Source organism: Oncorhynchus keta, chromosome 15 (assembly GCF_023373465.1).
Source record: "Oncorhynchus keta strain PuntledgeMale-10-30-2019 chromosome 15, Oket_V2, whole genome shotgun sequence".
In the NCBI taxonomy this organism is placed as follows: domain Eukaryota; kingdom Metazoa; phylum Chordata; class Actinopteri; order Salmoniformes; family Salmonidae; genus Oncorhynchus; species Oncorhynchus keta.
The window spans coordinates 18,065,491-18,082,974 of record NC_068435.1 but is presented as its reverse complement, the minus strand read 5'-3'; the positions used below and the strand labels follow the sequence as shown (position 1 = coordinate 18,082,974).

At 40.7% G+C, this 17,484-nt stretch overlaps 1 protein-coding gene across 6 annotated transcripts; it reads left to right on the top strand.

Moving 5' to 3' along the window:
- The first annotated feature begins 4,476 nt into the window (after positions 1 to 4,476).
- On the top strand, positions 4,477 to 16,540 carry LOC118394558 (TLC domain-containing protein 4-B-like). 6 transcript variants are annotated; one of them, XM_035787843.2, is made up of 7 exons: positions 4,477 to 4,631; positions 11,796 to 11,962; positions 12,213 to 12,302; positions 12,407 to 12,465; positions 12,569 to 12,663; positions 14,500 to 14,573; positions 15,490 to 16,540. In XM_035787843.2, exons 2-7 carry the CDS (start codon positions 11,808 to 11,810, stop codon positions 15,803 to 15,805), a joined length of 789 nt encoding a protein of 262 aa, XP_035643736.1. In that variant the 5' UTR covers positions 4,477 to 4,631; positions 11,796 to 11,807; the 3' UTR covers positions 15,806 to 16,540. The 6 variants fall into 6 exon arrangements, with proteins under 6 accessions (XP_035643736.1, XP_035643737.1, XP_035643739.1 ...); XM_035787844.2 differs by lacking the exon at positions 4,477 to 4,631 and adding an exon at positions 9,205 to 9,411; XM_035787846.2 differs by lacking the exon at positions 4,477 to 4,631 and adding an exon at positions 9,528 to 9,548.
- The last annotated feature ends 944 nt before the right edge of the window (positions 16,541 to 17,484 follow it).

Below are 17,484 nucleotides of genomic sequence, written 5' to 3'. Positions count from 1 at the left end.
CCTCCAGACCAAAAAAAAGTGTGCAGCGCGAGAGATACCTGCGGTAAGCCAATCAGGAGCCTTGAATTTCTCTGCGCTCGCTTACTGTTAAATTGAGAATAGATCTATGGATAGCGCTGAATATAATGGTGTAAGAAAGAAAGCCTTCGGACAAACAAAATGTTATTCACAATAACAGATTCAGAATGTATTTAGTCAAGTTTCCCCTGATTAGGCTATATTATACTTATACCTTTCGATAATGTTGCATATATATCACAATGTCATCAAAAATAGAATTAAACGAGAATTACAAACAATCAAACGTATTTATGAAGATATATAATTTGATTTTAGTAGGCTACAAGTCATGAAACATCTGCCTATTTTCCCCCAAAACATGGATTAGAATACTAAAGCAAAGCATGGGGGTGACAGTAATATTGCATCCTTCCACAATGCATTGGGAAATGAGAAGAAGTAAGTTTCCATTTACAATGAGATCAGCTCTAAATATAGTAAAGAATACCTGAGTCTCCGTGTATACTATATCTACATTTGCTGTCAGAATGCAAACAAATCCTTTCCTCCATTCTTCCCTCCCTCTTTCCATGTGTTTCCTGTCCATTGAGCAGTGCTGTCAAGGGACACCAAACCTCCATAAACAGGAAGACTGTCCACAATAGAAACGTTCTGCTAGAACTGCTCATCCTGAAATAAACACAAACAGAGCTAGCCCCTGAAGAACTCCTCATGCTATTCCCACTATGAGAGCTAGCTCGGTCCCATTTTTGGCCTTTCCTCTGAATAACCTAGGGTAGTCTAGGCCTAGTCTACTAGTCTGTTTATACTCACAAAATAGTTATGGGTTAAATTTCTGAGGAAAAGTCATTTGAAAGGTTGAGGAAATATACAACACAATTTTGGGGAGGATGACAGTCACATACTAATACTGTACATTTGCCTCATTGAAAGATTCAAGTGTTTATTATTATTAATGGTGTATTGAGTGTTGGGTACACACCGAAAAAGGTTACATTGCTTGCTTCATACATGGCACCCCTAAAGGTTATATATAAAACCCTTTCTACACTGAACCAAATTCGATTCCATATAGAACCCTTGGGTTCCATATAGAGTTCTATATAGAGCCAATTTAAGTACTATATAGAACCTTAAGCTCTGACATATACTGTATGAAGCAAGCATAGAACCCTTTTTGGTTCTATCCAGAACCTTTTTTTTCTAAGAGTGTACTGTATGTCAAACATTTTAATTCTGTATATGAAACATGCTGAAACATGAAACATAATCATGCATATGATTCCATTGTTTTGGTTGTAACTTAGGTGATGAAGAGAAAAAAAGTAAGGGAGAGAATTGATATTCGCCAAGGTAGGTTACAGTTTCCACAAAAGAGAAAAACAAACTGTGAATGGAAATTCAATTGCCTGTTTCCAGTCATTTATCCTGCGTGTTTGCACAAGCAGTACAACTGTAAAGACTCCACTGATCTTACTCAGCTCTTGTTCCTGTTTAACCTGTTGCATAATTATTACTGGGCATCATTTTCTGTTCACCAACAACTACTGCCAACGGCACACTTACTGCAGGTAGTGTACTACTAAATGCTGAAGCAATGACTGTTAACCGTTGTGTTTTTCCTTAGGAAGGAAGTGAGACAGTTAATACTTTCAGTTTAATGAAAAATGAAAGTGTTTTCCCAAATGACACACATCCAGTGGTGACCTGTCATTTAGGGCTGCCCCACCTTTTTATTATTATGATAAAAATAAAAAAATACAACCATTTTGGGGGTTGCCTGTTTTGCACGTTATTTTGACATTTATACATGTCACATATCAGTCTGCAAACAATGTAAAAAAAATACAAATAATCTTTCAGTTAATAAAGTTGCATACAAACCTGGTCTCTTTTTCTGCTTTCTTGAGTAAGGCAGCTTCAAAATGCAAGTGTTTCAGCCTAGCTCAGTGCTTTCTGTTGTGGTGGGGCAGCCAGTGGAAAATATGGGCAGTAGGGGTTGGTATTGTTCTCTAGTTGCGCCGTGATTGGCTCAGCATTCTGTCGTTCATGGGGACACTGCGTCACTGCAAAATCTAAGGGTAGAAAAAAAAATAATAATTCAAGCCACTCGGGTGCTGCCACAGAGTTACATTAAAAGTTAAACTCGGGGTCATTGGCCACAGATAAAATGACGTCAAATCACATTATATCTACAGTAACTTTGATTGTACTGATCAACATCATACTTTCAAAATCTTAGCTGGCAAGCTAGCAGTCATCATCATGAATCAAGTCAACTATTATTTTTTAATCCTTGTCATATGAAGAGAAATAATGAAGAGAAATTATAGTTAAAACTTTTCGGTGCTCATCAGCCATTGGACATAAACATTACACAAGTTGGAAATTGCAAATTCAATAATGAGTGGTTTGGAAGGAATCAGTGGCTAACTGCAAGCATTGCCAAGCAATCACAAGCCTCCTTTTCAGTGGAGTGGGTGTGTGGTCCCTAGTTTGGGTTTAAGGCATCTCTTTTCCAAACTTAAAAGGATACATTTTCAACATTGGCCATGCTGTCAATCCAGCTTGACTTCTGCTGCGCTCAAAACAACTGGAAACTTGAAACTGGGAAATCTGACTTCAGTGGGTTCAAGATAACTTTTGAACCGTGTTCCAACTCTAAATTGTATGCCGGGAACTCGGGCCATGCTCTAGAGCTCTGACCTGAAGATTACTGACGTCATCATGATTCGATCTTGAAAGCACCATAAATCAGACAATGCCAGACTTTGATGACAAAATTTGCCCACGAAGGACCGTCGCGCCACCTTCCTGTTCAATTGAACACAGTATAACAAGGTGAGTCCAAAAATGTCTTGTATGCTGCTGCATAAATTATTTAATATGCTAGGGAGATATGTATACTGTAGCTAAGAAAGTAATACTAAGTGTGTGTTGTGTAGTAAGCTGTTAATAGCCTATGTGCCTCACCCTAATAATTTGGTCCCTTTTCCACTCTTAATTTCACCTACTGTTCTGATTTGGTGGTGCACATGTAGCCTATAGCCTGTTTTAGAGAAATGTCATCATCAAATATTGTAAGAGCTTTCATTGTCTGCTTATATGCCCCCTTTATGTATCCTACGGTTCTGACTTGGTGTACAGGGAGAATATTGTAAGAACGGCCCATGTTCTGAATCTTGCCGCTGTACATTTCAAAAGTGCTGAACAAATAGTTATATTGACTACATCCGTTCTAGATCGCTCATTAATGTCTTAATCGAAATTACGGATTGCCTTTTATCCGCTCGTCATCCCTTTATGCCATAGTTTGTACATCTCAATTGTCAGTCGAAACCACATTTGTGACCACAAGTGAGCCATAACAGCTTTGTTTTTTTAAGGCAGTAAATGAGGCTGAATTAACTGTTTCGCTGCCAGACAAGGCTCCGCTGATAGCCAGGTCTAGCAGTGGTAATGTTTTGGGACTGCTGTTGGGACTCTGCTGTTGGGACAGCTTTATGTAGGCCCTAACAGTTTGTGGGTACCGTTTGTCACCGTTATAGTGCAATTCATGTGTTGTTTAGTGTTGTGTTGTGTAGTGGCTTTGCTGGCATGCATGTAAAAACAAATGTTGCCCCACCAAGATTTACATGCTAAAATCGCCACTGCAAACATTTGTCGAAGACATTTCTCATGAAAACTGTCAGTGGGCTTATTTCAGCAGGGCAGAAACCCATATTGCAATGCCAAGACATTTACTGTGAAGTCCATCAGTCATTTCTGTCTCTCTCTACATCAGGTCCTGCCGGCAAATACATGGCAAGGATCTTTATGGTTGAGTGTTAAAAATGGGGAGAAAGATATATGTTTTTCATGTGTGTGTATGTGTGTGTGTGCATATAGTGCTCAAACTCAAATCCAAAATGAGGAGAGCAGAGTACTGGCAACTAGCCATAATCCGTCAAATACTACCCAATATAATAAAACACAATTTCCCATCTTTCCCATGATGAGAATAGCTCCCATTGACAAAGATAGTACTGACCATGTCTGGGCTTCTTAGGATTAAAGTACAGGTACTTTAAGTACTTATCTCATGATTTATTTAACATGTCCTTGTATGGTCATCACATATCTGGGAATTCCATGTTTCCCTCTCCTATGCAGTGAGGCCCCCATCCCAACTCGGAATTCTCCCCAGCTGTGGTCATTGGGCATACTGTCATTTATGATTTAGTAGAAACCAAACAAGAGATCCTCCCAGATTCAGGACTAGATGTATTCAAAAGCAATTTTGACACATTGAGCATCATAGAGTATATTTTAGTTATTCAGCACTTATCCAGAGCAGTTAAGGTTGTGCCTTGATCAAGGGCACATCGACAGATTTTTCACCTAGTTGGCTTAGCGACTCAAACCAGTGACCAGAGTCGAGCGGCCCTATACGCTCACTTCAATAGGTGCGTAGGGCTCCGCAAATTACGCAAGGGCCCCGCCTCCCCCTAGTGTTAAAGCGGGTGTCAATGTTTATAACTTCGATGAGAGGATGAAGCGGAACTATCCTTCTGGTCACGAAAAGAGAGAGAAGAAACACCATGAGAGTGAATTGCGGGAACAGAAATCAGGTAAAATTGTATTCTCTCCTCTCCAAGTTTGATTTCAGCAAATAACAGTAACGTTAAATTGATCTGCTGGTTTGCGGGTGCATCTCTCTCTAGTCTGTCTGTTTTGCTAACCTAGCTTGGCAGTGCATCTCTTGGTCTTTCGGTGTCTTGCTTGTTTTCCAGCCACTTCTAGGGCTGTGTTCTGTGACTTTGTGTCTGACAAAAGTGAGAGTGAAATACAACTATTTATTACGTTTGATAAACGCCAACGGTGTTTATAAACTGCAGCTCGGAAAAGATAATCGCGTTGTGCGTGAACATGCATTTATATGCGCGTGCACGAAATTAAACTCGCGCTTTCCAGCAGCAACCTCTGGGGACCAGTCCAGACAATATATGGGCGTGATTGCACCCCTCATAGGCGCACATAATTTTAAAACAAGACAATGATTATCTAGTCTCTCAGTCAAGGTTTAGTTACAACTCTGGACTAATGCAAGACGAAAATTTTATATTTTATATTTCAAAATGTATAAAAGGAAATCTGGGGGAGCCAGTTTGAATGGGTCTGATGCAGCTGGTAAAATGTATAATATTATTGTCTATAATTTACAGGTGCTATGCTTAAGTCAGTAGAGTAGATGCTGGATCATCAGCCAGTACAAGCACAGACTCGCTGATCCACATCCAACCTCAGCCAGTATTAACACAGACCCAGTACAGGCAGCCTCAGCCAGTACTAACACAGACCCAGTACAGGCAGCCTCAGCCAGTACTAACACAGACCCAGTACAGGCAGCCTCAGCCAGTACTAACACAGACCCAGTACAGGCAGCCTCAGCCAGTACTAACACAGACCCAGTACAGCCGTCTTCAGCCAGTACTAACACAGACCCAGTACAGCCGTCTTCAGCCAGTACTAACACAGACCCAGTACAGCCGTCTTCAGCCAGTACTAACACAGACCCAGTACAGCCGTCTTCAGCCAGTACTAACACAGACCCAGTACAGCCGTCTTCAGCCAGTACTAACACAGACCCAGTACAGCCGTCTTCAGCCAGTACTAACACAGACCCAGTACAGCCGACTTCAGCCAGTACTAACACAGACCCAGTACAGGCAGCCTCAGCCAGTACTAACACAGTCCCAGGTGAAGTACAGGCAGCTTCAAACAGTACTAGCACAAATAGAGGTGTCCAGCCAGCATCAGATACAAGCAGCTCAGACCCTAATAGAACAGTTGCTGCTCCACCAAATGACCCAGATTGGCCCCCAGTCTTAACAGACTGTATGAGGACTGAGTTAGTGCGCAGAGGTCCATTCAAACCAGGACTGGGTTTTTCTTACCCTAAAGACAATTCTAGAAAAGGTTTCCATTCAGGCTAATTACAGAGACAGCTGTCAAACGGGGAAAAGATTACCAGGACCTGGCTTTCATATTCAATCAAAAACAACGCTGTGTATTGTTTTCGCTGTAAGCTCTTTTCTACAAAAGACTACAAAATAATAAAGGAAGGTATGAATGACTGGTCAAATATCAACAGCATTCTGAAACACTGTGAGAATAGTCCTGAACACACAAACAATATGATTAAGTGGAGAGAACTTGATCTGTGCGTAAGTCGGGGACATACTCTTGACCAGATACAAATTACAATTTTGGAGGCTGAAAGAAAGAGATGGTGGGATGTCCTTACACGTTTAATAAGTATCACCCAGTCTCTGGCTGACAGAAACATAACATTAAGGGATTCATCAGATAAACTCTTCCAACCAGGTAATGGAAACCTCCTAAAAGAGGTTGAATTAGTGGCAAAATTTGACCCTGTTACGGAAAATCATCTCAGCAAAATTAAAGATAGAGAGACACATGCTCATTGCCTTGGTAAGCGCGCACAGAATGAACTGATACAGATTGTGAGCAATAGTGACTCAAGGAAGAGACTCAACGTACTTCTCAATTATCTTGGACTGTACACCTGACTTGAGTCACCAGGAGCAAATGTCCATTATTCTGAGAAGCGTGGCTTGAAAGGGAAAGTCAGAGATCAAGAAGCCCTTCCTCTGCTTTGTGAATGTTGAGGTTACAACAGGCTTGAATCTGTCATCTTAGATAAGCTGAACGAGCTGAAGATTCCATTTGAAGATTGCAGAGGGCAAGTTTATGATAATGGGGCCAACATGAAGGGCACGCACCAAGGAGTAAAGCCAGACTGCTCAAAAAAAATCCCAGTCATGTTCGTCCCATGTGGAGCAGATATTCTAAATCTTGTCATTGCAGATGCTGCCAAATCTTCAAAAGATGCAGTTGGGTTTTTTGGGGATGTGCAAAAGCTCTTCACCTTCTTTTCAGTTGGCACACAAAGATGGAGTGTTTTGACGAAACACGTGAACATAACTATGAAGTCATGGAGTGACACTGGGAGAGTAGGCTCCGGAGTGACACTGGGAGAGTAGGCTCCAAAGTGTTCATGCAATCAGGTATCAGATTTCTGAGGTTCGGGAGGCATTACTGGAAGCCAGACAGACGATCAACGATCCTGTGGCCAAAGTGGAGGCACAAGCACTTGCAGAGGAAGTTGGGTCCTACCGCTTCTTGATTTGCTGTGTCGTATGGTGTGAGATACTGACAATGACAAACAAGGTGAACAAGCTCCTCCAATCCGCCTCAATGCAGTTTGATATCGTAGTGAATTGAATCTCAAATGCAAAGGCCTCCCTCACTACATACTGGGAAACTGGATTCTCTGAGGCCCAAACAACAGCCAAAAGCTGGAGACTTTATATCTCCCTATCTAACTTTAACCATCAGCTGTCAGAGCAGCTTACCGATCACTGTACCTGTATACAGCCAATCTGTAAATAGCACACCCAACTACCTCATCTCCATATTGTTATTTATCTTCTTGCTCTTTTGCACCTCAGTATCTCTACTTGCGCATCATCATCTGCACATCTATCACTCCAGTGTTAATGCTAAATTGTAATTATTTTGCCTCTGTGGCCTATTTATTGCCTTCATACTCTTCTACATTTGCACACTGTACATAGATTTTTTTTCTATTGTGTTATTGACTGTACGTTTGTTTGTGTAACTCTGTGTCTTTGTTGCTCTGCTTTGCTTTATCTTGGTCAAGTCGCAGTTGTAAATGAGAACTTGTTCTCAACTGGCCTACCTGGTTAAATAAAGGTGAAATAAAACAAAATAATTAAAAAAGGAAGGGGGTTAGGGTTATGCTTAGCTACAATGCTACAGTTGTCAACAACTGGTGTCCCCGACGCGACCACTAGATGTTGCTGTATGCCTATTCCATCTAGCCACAATGGTAGAAACGTAAACAAACCTGTTTTGTTTTTTCTCCAGTAAGTGGTCTTTTGACCAATCACATCAGATCGTTTTACAACAGCTCTTTTTCAGAGCTGATCTGATTGGTCAAAAGAACAATTAGTGAAAAAAAGATCTGGTTTCGGCTGCCTGTCTAAACGCAGCAATATGGGCCCAGAACTTGATAGAGCATCTGACGAATTACACAATACTTTCCTTCTGTGTTAACCGAGATTACCTCATTGGTCAAGGAAATAATGCAGAAAGTAGCCTATTAATCATACATGATGTGACACAGAAAGGGAATCCTACCATCTAGTGGTGATTTATAAACAGCTGTACAGGAGAACCACTGAATCGATGTTGGTCATAATGGGGGCACTAGAGTTCACACAGCACTGTCTCCTTATATGGCTGGTTCAATGACATGCTATGGGTGAATGACAGTAGGCTTGTTCGACATAGCCGGCGACAGTGCAGGCGACTGACTGATCTTCAAATAACCCTGCATCACATATAACTTACTCATTATTATTTGTAGATCACCCATGATACATTACGGGTTTGATGCTCTCGAACACCGCCATACAGTAATAGCACGACACTCCGCCCTGCTCTATTGCCACGTTCATGACAACTCGGAAATGCAACTCAAAGCAAAGACTGACACAATTTATTTTGGGGGGAGGTAATTCAGTTGTAGATGCCGTAAACTCGGGACCTCTGAGTTTAAATGCACGTTATTGGCATAGAGCTTCCTATTGGTTGATTCTGACCCTTCCCAAGTGGGGAAATCGGGGAAAATTTTCTACAACGCGTAAGCAAGTCGGAAGGTCTGAGTTTCCGACATGACCTGAACGCGCCACAAAGATGAGCCCAGAGTTTCCCACTTGGAACGTATCGGAGGCAACAAATAGGAAGCTCTACGCAAATGTTTAACTTGGAGGTCCTGAGTTTCCGAGTTGCCTTGAAAGCACAATAAATCCTGGCCCTTGTTCAGTTGCCAAACATTGCAGATAGATAGATTCCACAAAAAGAGCCAAAGTGATTAATATTCTACATGTCAGAGAGGCAAGTTTATTCTACATAGCCTATTTCTATCTGAACGTTCCAAAACGTTGCGTCCTGCTGAATGCTACCCAGCTACAGCAATCTTGTTTCGTCACATCATACACACACGCACGGACGTACACACACCGGACACAAAGATGGAGGGGGGGGGGGGATATGACGTTAAAAGACGAGAAGAGACTATAAAAAAAAGATCAGGTTACAATTATCAAACTTCAGATGAATTAATCCTCCATAGCTGATTTCAAAACAGGCATTTCGGGGAAACAAAGACACAAATGAATAGTCATTACAAATATAGCTTGTATTTTAGGTACCATATTCTTTTAAAATATGTAAAGGCAGCTTTATGATTAGGCAATTTAAAATCCATTCCGTTCACATCATTGGCTATGTGAAAACAATGTAAGTTATCAGCTTCACTATTGTAAGCAAACTAGTGTTGTTTACATTTCCTCGTGCATGTAGATATGCGGATATCCTTATAGTAATTTTGCCTAAATCTATCGTGCAACCAGTTTTACGCTTTTTCCCAAATGCAGGTAGGTTCCTCCACGTTTCGTTCCGTTTGCTTGCGTTTAAGAAACAATCTGGGTTTCGATGTGGAGTCATTTTGGGTAAATATGTCGGCCAACCAGTTTTACGCGTATTTTTCCAATTCAGTTTCTCAGCCAAGGTGTAGCATAGCTTGTAATATATGTCCTTAAAACGACCAACGCCTCTTGCACACATGCTGGGTTTCGACATCACGGGGGATATTTATATCTCGGGATATGCTGCTCCCCTTGAAATGCACTTGTCGTTATTGCACTCTCTGCTTCGGTATCGCACGATGACGTCAAGGTTAGTATAGGGCGTCATTGCCTGTGCAATGGTGTGCTATATCGACTGAGCAGGCGTCAGTCGCCAATTACTCCAACATTTTGTATCTGTACGCGGTGGAATATATCATTTCTTATAAACTAGTGCGGGGACTTGCGTGTAAGTACAGAATGCTTCTGTCAGTAATGTACAATTTGCTTGCATTGTATCACAATTCTCTGCCTGTCTATTGACCTATCACACTTTAATGGTGTAGTACTATCTTATGCTGCCAATACAGCATCTACCATCATAACCTACTAATACAGTATACCGTAGTCAATGTTTCTGTAGAGAGCTTGTTTTAGTGTACAGTAGTTATTCACGTTTTAGTTAGAAAAAGTAGGTTGTGTCTACTTAAAGCAGATTAGCTGTTCAGATTTCCTGTCTGGCAACAATCTACAATATGCTATAGTTTCTCACGGTTATTGGCTATTTCAGACAGGGTCACTTGTGATCAACAACTACCTGACCAGATACTTGATGAAAGCATGGAGGTCCCCACCGGGTTGACGTTTAGGCTGTGGGGACATGTATGAGGATCAATTTATGCCACTGTATTTAGTTACAAACCGTCAGCGATTTTGACACAGAGCCAGGCAAGGGTTGTCATTAGTTACCACAGCCACAAAGTCTAAATGGTTTCTATCGTGAAAAAATCATAAAAACAAACAAACAAATTTGCTTTTTGGTCTTAATTTGAGGTTAGGGTTACGCATACGGTTAACAGTAGGGTTAGGTATAAAATCAGATTTGAAGAAGAGACATTGTAGAAATAGGCGAGGTTTAGCCGGATTTATGACTTTATGACTGTGGCAGCTAGTGGCGACGCAAACGTGATCTTAAGAGTTGAGTATACTTTCCAGAAGTAGCCTATGAATGATTGGTCCACACTTGTTTGCTGAAGGTGAGGTTCGTTTTATTCAACCGTTTCGTTTCTTTCAACCGTTTTCTCAAGGGCACGAGGAGGAATGCTTCACAATTTCGAAGAAACAACACAGTATTTCGAAACGGACACGTTATTCTTAGTAGGGCAGGGGTCAGTTTATTTTTGGCAGCAGAATGTATGAGAGTTGTTCTATGAAGAAGAACTAGAAATACTGCAACATTTCAAGTAACAGTGAAGAACGCATTTTGCCATACAGTTTCGCTTCCCTCCAAAATAAATCCTTGCATGAAATATGGTCGCTCCAGTTTTAAGTAATGTCACGTGAACAGAATGTCAGTCTGGCCCTTACAAAAAATATTTCCGTTTTGAAACTGCAGTAAACGTGCAGTAACTGCAGTCAACTGTGGTATTTTGGACACAGTCATTGCAGAATAACCAGTGTACAGCAGGGGTCCACTACACAAAGGTAGGACCTGGTGACCACATAAATTAGTGTGACTGATCTATTTGTAGGGGGGGCATTAGTAGATTGTTATATGAGCTGACCCATGACCTCAATGTGATAATGCAACTAAATCAACAAATATTCCAAACTGTTGCAAGGCAGCCGGTGGTAAATACATGGGTCCTGACCTGAGATAAGATAATACAGAAGCAGGTGTTGACATATTTGGGTATACAGTACAGTAAAAAAAGACACCATAAATGCTTTAACAGCTCTGTTCTAAACATGCCAAAAACCAAGTCAAATACAAAGTTCAGGTTACGGTCTGTTGCTGCGGGCTCTAGAAGTGAACTACTTTATAGCCAAAACGGTGCCAATCATACACTGGTATTGTAGATTTCAAGTCAGGATTTCTCCCTTTTTGCTCACTGCTCACAGGCCTACAGGTACAGGAACAGAATATCAGTCGAACTCCTATTGACATGATTCAGTGCATGATGTAGGCAAAAGTCTGACTTCGTCTACTGTATGGGTGTATATTTCACATTCCTATTTGCTTCTCTACTATGAACTGTGTGTTTTTCTCTCTCTCAGTAACGAGTGGTAATGGCGAGCTTCTCTCCGCTGGTCCTGTCCATCGCTGCCACCAGCTTTGTGACGTTCCAGTGTCTGTTCCATTTTGTCAGTCCCTGTATCTCTGCTCGGTTCTGTCCTGGGTACCGCCGCCTCAGCCCTAAACAAACCGTAGAGTGGAACTCCAGGTACATCATCAGGAGACGGAGAAGTGATATTTTGGTGTTATTCAATCATGTAATTCAAAGCTCCTATCAGAACACATATTGGATGATCATTTTCCCAGTCAAAGTACATTTCTGAGCATAGACCCTTTCAAATATCCTTGTTTAGCATTTTTCCATGGCATGGAATCTCACAGCTGCCACCAAATGTCAACTTTACGTTAGTATGCTTTTATGAGTATGTGTGTCTGTTTTTTTTGTGATATTTTTCTAGAACTGTGTCTACATTTCACGCCTTGATAGTGGGCCTTTTTTGTCTCTACATATTACTATTTGATGATGCCGTCAATGAAGACCCAGTCTGGTAAGATTCTCCCTGACTGCAAAGTGTGTAATTCTTGATATAGTCTTATATTTGGAACATTTATCTATATTTTAAACATGTGCTTTGTGCTTTCTTACCAATAGGGGAGATCCGTCACTGGTGAAAATAAATGTGGCCATAACCTGTGGCTACCTCCTATCAGGTGGGTCTCCACTTCAAACATGTCTAACCCTTGTATTACTTTGCATATTTCCATGGATTATGTTGACCCATACAGTGAGCTATCTCCCTTGTCTGTCTTGCAGATATGCTGCTCATATGTTACTATTGGCGGGCGATAGGGGACAAGTTTTTTGTAATCCACCACCTGGCAGCACTGTATGCTTACTACTATGTACTGGTGAGTTCCTTACTGACCCAGAGCAGAATGTGCAGGCAAGATGGGGAAGGGACAAGGGCCAAGGGTGAACAGCCATGTAGTTTGATGGGATTGGTTAGAATAGATAACAAAGTGTTTGTCAGGGATGAAATAGTTTGGTTCCACTTTACATTCAGTATCCCTAATATGTGTAGACCTATAAATACACTGCTATAAGTGTTATTACTCAGTTGTTTTTCTGTACTTACTAGGGTTATTACGCAGTAATAGAACACTGTAAACCAGGGGTAGGCAAGTAGATTCAGCCGCGGGCCTATTTTTGTCGGAGCGAATGGTCGACAAAATTTGTACACTGCAAATTGACCACAACTAAGCCCAAAGAGATTGTATTTAAGAAATAACAATGATTTCATACCTTGATTACATTGAGACACGATTACACATCTCTTTTTTATTTATGGGAATACTTGAACAGATTTCCTAAAATAACACATTTTTAACTGAACTCCTGGTGATTTTACAGTCTTTTTGAGCTAAAATAACCCCCCCCAGGTTTAGGCCTGTTTCCAACCCCTGCTGTTGCCGACCCCTGCTGTACACTAAAGCGTTACCCTCCCTTCTTCGGGAAGGTGCAGTGTAAGCAAGTGCATATTGTTCGAAAGTAGTTACAGTTGTAAAACAGTTTTGATATATGGCTTGCAGTTGACGCACCACCAAAAGCTAGACAACCATGTGATGTAGATGTTCACTCTTGGTCCTGTCCTGTGAATCTATTCTGGGTAGCAAGGCTCAGTAGCTGCTAAAACTAACGATGACAATGATCAGGATGGGGACCATTTTTTGCATGGAATACGATGATGAGTTGTTGTGCCCGTTTCAAAGCCACAGATTCAGACCAGTCCCGGACTAGAATATATGCTCAATGGAGAATATCCATTGAATATACATGTTTTTTGTCCCAGACTAGGATTAATCTGTGTCCAGGAAACCAGACTGTAGAGTTTCTGTGCATAATGTATTCTCTTACTTCTCTCAGTCTGTGATGGTGATTGGTGCATGCTGCCTTTTGGTTGTTTTGACCTTTTGAGCCTATACCCTAGACCCTATATATCACTACAAAGACAGGGTCTTCCTCTTATTTCATTTTTTAAAATCACCACTGACTTTTCTCAGTAAAATGTACTGGATAATTTCCGGTTGCTTTTCTGGGTAATGTTAGACTGGATTGTAGAGTAAATGTTTAGAAATTTATATTTAGATAATAACCTAATAACAGCATCCACATAGTTAGTCCATATCTTTTTTATTTTCTCTAGAATGTTTTTAAAAATATGTTGGGATGGGGGCTTTTAATGGTGCCAGTTATCACTAGTTGCATATTTCTTCTGTTTAGGTATTTATGTCCATGTCTTTCCTCCACTTACATGTGTGATCAATGAACACAGTCTTGTGTCTCTAACCTGCTAACAATACAGAACATGCAAAAAATGTCCGAAACAAAGAACAGGCCTGTGTCAAATGGCTATAGTAGGGGTCCCTTCCTATCTTGTCTGTAGTGGATTCTGTTGTGGTACATAGAGCACATGTTGCCTAGTAACAGTATGGATTTACCAGTACATAGCGGTACGAGCATGCACTGCTGGATTGTCACCACCAATTTTTGAACACATTTTGAACATTTCTATGTGACCCAAGTTTATTAACCGTGTCATAACCCCAGTAAGTACACCTAGATGTTTTATTTTTTTGGATCGTACGGTAGGTTTACGATCATGATGTATCATGAATTCACATATTATTGAAAGTACTTCTCTTGCCATTATTCTCTTTGCACTTTGTTCTGTCTCTCTCTTTTAGAGCATAGGAATGTTGCCTTATTTTGCTAACTTCCGTCTGGTCGCAGAGCTTTCCACTCCTTGTGTGAACCAGCGGTAGGTAACCTCTGTGCCAAATAGACTCACGCACACACAAACAGAATGTTTACTGGGAAGTAGAGGGAACCTCATTAAATACCCATTTATTTTTCCTTACAGTATTTGCCAAGTGGCTTTTGTCATTGGTAGTAGTCCATTCAACCGTTTCAGAAACACTATTGACCATTAATGTTTAACTACTTATAGTGAGTCAGACCTGTTACACCCAGCTGAAAGCTCGTACAGTATCTGACATACATCATTAGAGACATGTTTCATACTTAATAATGCATTTTCAGTCACATACATTTCCAATTGTATACTATTATCCTGATTTAATCCAACAAATACAAAATACAGATTCAATGTTAAACATTTACATTTATATTTGAATCATTTAGCTTACGCTCTTATCCAGAGTGAATTACAGTTAGTGCATTCATTTTCATATAGCTGGGTGGGACAACCACATATCACAGTCAAAGTAAGTATATTTTTCCTCTTAGTAGCTATCAGCAAAGTCAGTGATTAGTAGAAAAAGAGTCAAGTGTGAGTGTTAGTTTAACAGGTAGGATTTCAGACATTTTCAGAAGATGGGCAGGGACTCTGCTGACCTAGCGTCAGGGGGAAGCTTGTTCCACCATTTGGGTGCCAGGAAAGAATCCTCCCGTAGGGTTGGGAGAGCCAAGAGGCCAGAGGTGGCAGAACGAATTGCTCGGGTTAGGGTGTAGGGTTTGAGCATAGGCTTGAAGGTAGGGAGGGGCAGTTCCCTAAGGAATTGTACTTAAAACCTTTAAGTTCTTGGTATACTGTAGATATGTCTTAAGAGCCACCTTTCTGGAACAATGCCAGTTGATATCCATGACTCCATTACAATTGAGTCCAAAAACTGCTATCTCACTTTGTAACTATACTAACTGTATCTATCTTTCAGCTGGTTCTTTGAAGTGCTTGGTTACCCAAAGAAATCATTACCAAATATGGTCAACGGAATTGCCATGACGCTATCCTTCTTCCTGGTGAGGATAGCGGTCATGCCAATGTATTACAGCCGGATGTACGCCGTGTACGGGACAGAACCTTTCTACCGGGTGACTTTTGGTGGCCGTTGTGCATGGATGGGCCCCAGTTTCTGTCTAGACATTATGAACGTCATGTGGATGCATAAAATGGCCCGCGGCTGCATTAGCGTCCTGCGCTCTCCCGGAAGGGTAAAAGTGGAAAAGCTACAGAATGGGAAAGTGCACTGAGAGGTTGCACAAGGCTATGGTGGAGTTATTTTACTGTATGTCTGGTTCAAATGGTTCATGGACATTTTTGGATCAAATGGTTCATGGACTGGAAATGTCTTGAGACTCCCTAGGATCCCATGACCAGCCCGAGGTAAATTGTGTACCACTATATTTATTTGCCCAGAACACTGCCAATTGAACAAGCTCTACAGTCCTCCAAAATGATGGGAGGGGACATGGTAAAGGCCATTGGATTGCGTCTCCTCTTGGTCCTTACAGATGGAGGAAGTGGATGGAAACAAACAGACAATACTCTAAAGCACAGGTCCTCTTTTCTGTTGGACCCTTTGATTGTAAATTGTATGTATGTCCACCCAAAGGTGTCTTGTGTGTATTGCCACAATTACATGAACTGACATGGAGGAGAATGTTAAAGGAACTCGCATAGTTTTGTAATGTTTATGAAGCCATATAGATGGCTCTTGTACAAATATCATGAGATATTGTACAAAAATAAAATCCTTACTTGAAATCTGTGTTTTCACCAGCATTAGGATGTAAAATAAGTATATTGTCAGGCTACTGAAGTCTATGCTCAGGAGCCTGCTCATGCAGTAGGCCTAGGAAATACTAGTCATGCACATAAAGTATCAGGGTAGATTTAGACAAACCATGTATTGTAATTTTATCTCTAGAAGTGACCTTACTGAGTGTGATTCATGATAACAGCAATAAAAGTGCACTTATGTCTAACCGACACACCCACACTAACTTCACACAGTTCACAAATTACAAATCAAACTTCAGAAGTCAAGCTTCATAATGTAATGTGAAAATTTTAATTAATGGGATACTGCAAGATTCTGGCATGTAATCCCTTTTTCTGGTTACCCAGAGTCTGAACTTGTATGTCTGCATGCAGTATGAAGTTAGAATAGCAATGCAACTGTACCTTTAGGCTTCCAGTCCTTGTGCTATCGCTAGTTAACGTTAGCTAGCTAAACTACCGTTATTTTCATCATGCTGTGTGCAGAGACATACAAATGGTATCCGCAAGTTCATCTGACTCCGGGTAAACAGAACATGGCCTTAAATGCAAGAATCTCGCATTATGCCTTTCAGGTTTCCCTGTTGGATCTCTGGGTGAGAATATGCAAGCTATTGTGACATTTACAGCTATGTTAGTTATAATATTTAATTTAAAAATATATATTTTAATAATGAACTCTTTGAGTTAGTTGAAGTGAATGATTTATTAACTCTATTTTCATACTTGCTTTGATTGTCTTCAGACAGTTGTCAGCAGACAACACGACGACACTTGTCTGCTGCTGCTCTCTTGTGGAGACAATGCAGGACTGCAAACATCCCCTCAAAAGGAGGATACAGTGGTCAATGAGTTTTGAGGAATATTAATAAAAAAAATGATTGATGTTAAAACCTTGGTTTGGCATCATTTGGTCATCACATTGTTTTCTAAAAGTCCCATACCTCTGGCTACTTTGACACCATTATTACCTCTGGCTCTTAAAGTATAGATAAAAATATACAACTATGGATGTAAAAATGTACAATTATGCTTGTTTTTTATTTTATTTCACCTTTATTTAACCAGGATGAGAACAAGTTCTCATTTACAACTGCGACCTGGCCAAGATAAAGCAAAGCAGTGCGACACAAACAACAACACAGAGTTA

What these genes read in the sequence shown, in the direction of transcription:
- LOC118394558 (XM_035787843.2), top strand. Translation starts at nt 11,808, where the DNA reads ATGGCGAGCTTCTCTCCGCTGGTCCTGTCCATCGCTGCCACCAGCTTT. An exon ending in ACCGTAGAGTGGAACTCCAG is followed by an intron (nt 11,963 to 12,212) that starts GTACATCATCAG and finishes ATATTTTTCTAG; the next exon opens with AACTGTGTCTACATTTCACG. An exon ending in CTGTGGCTACCTCCTATCAG is followed by an intron (nt 12,466 to 12,568) that starts GTGGGTCTCCAC and finishes TCTGTCTTGCAG; the next exon opens with ATATGCTGCTCATATGTTAC.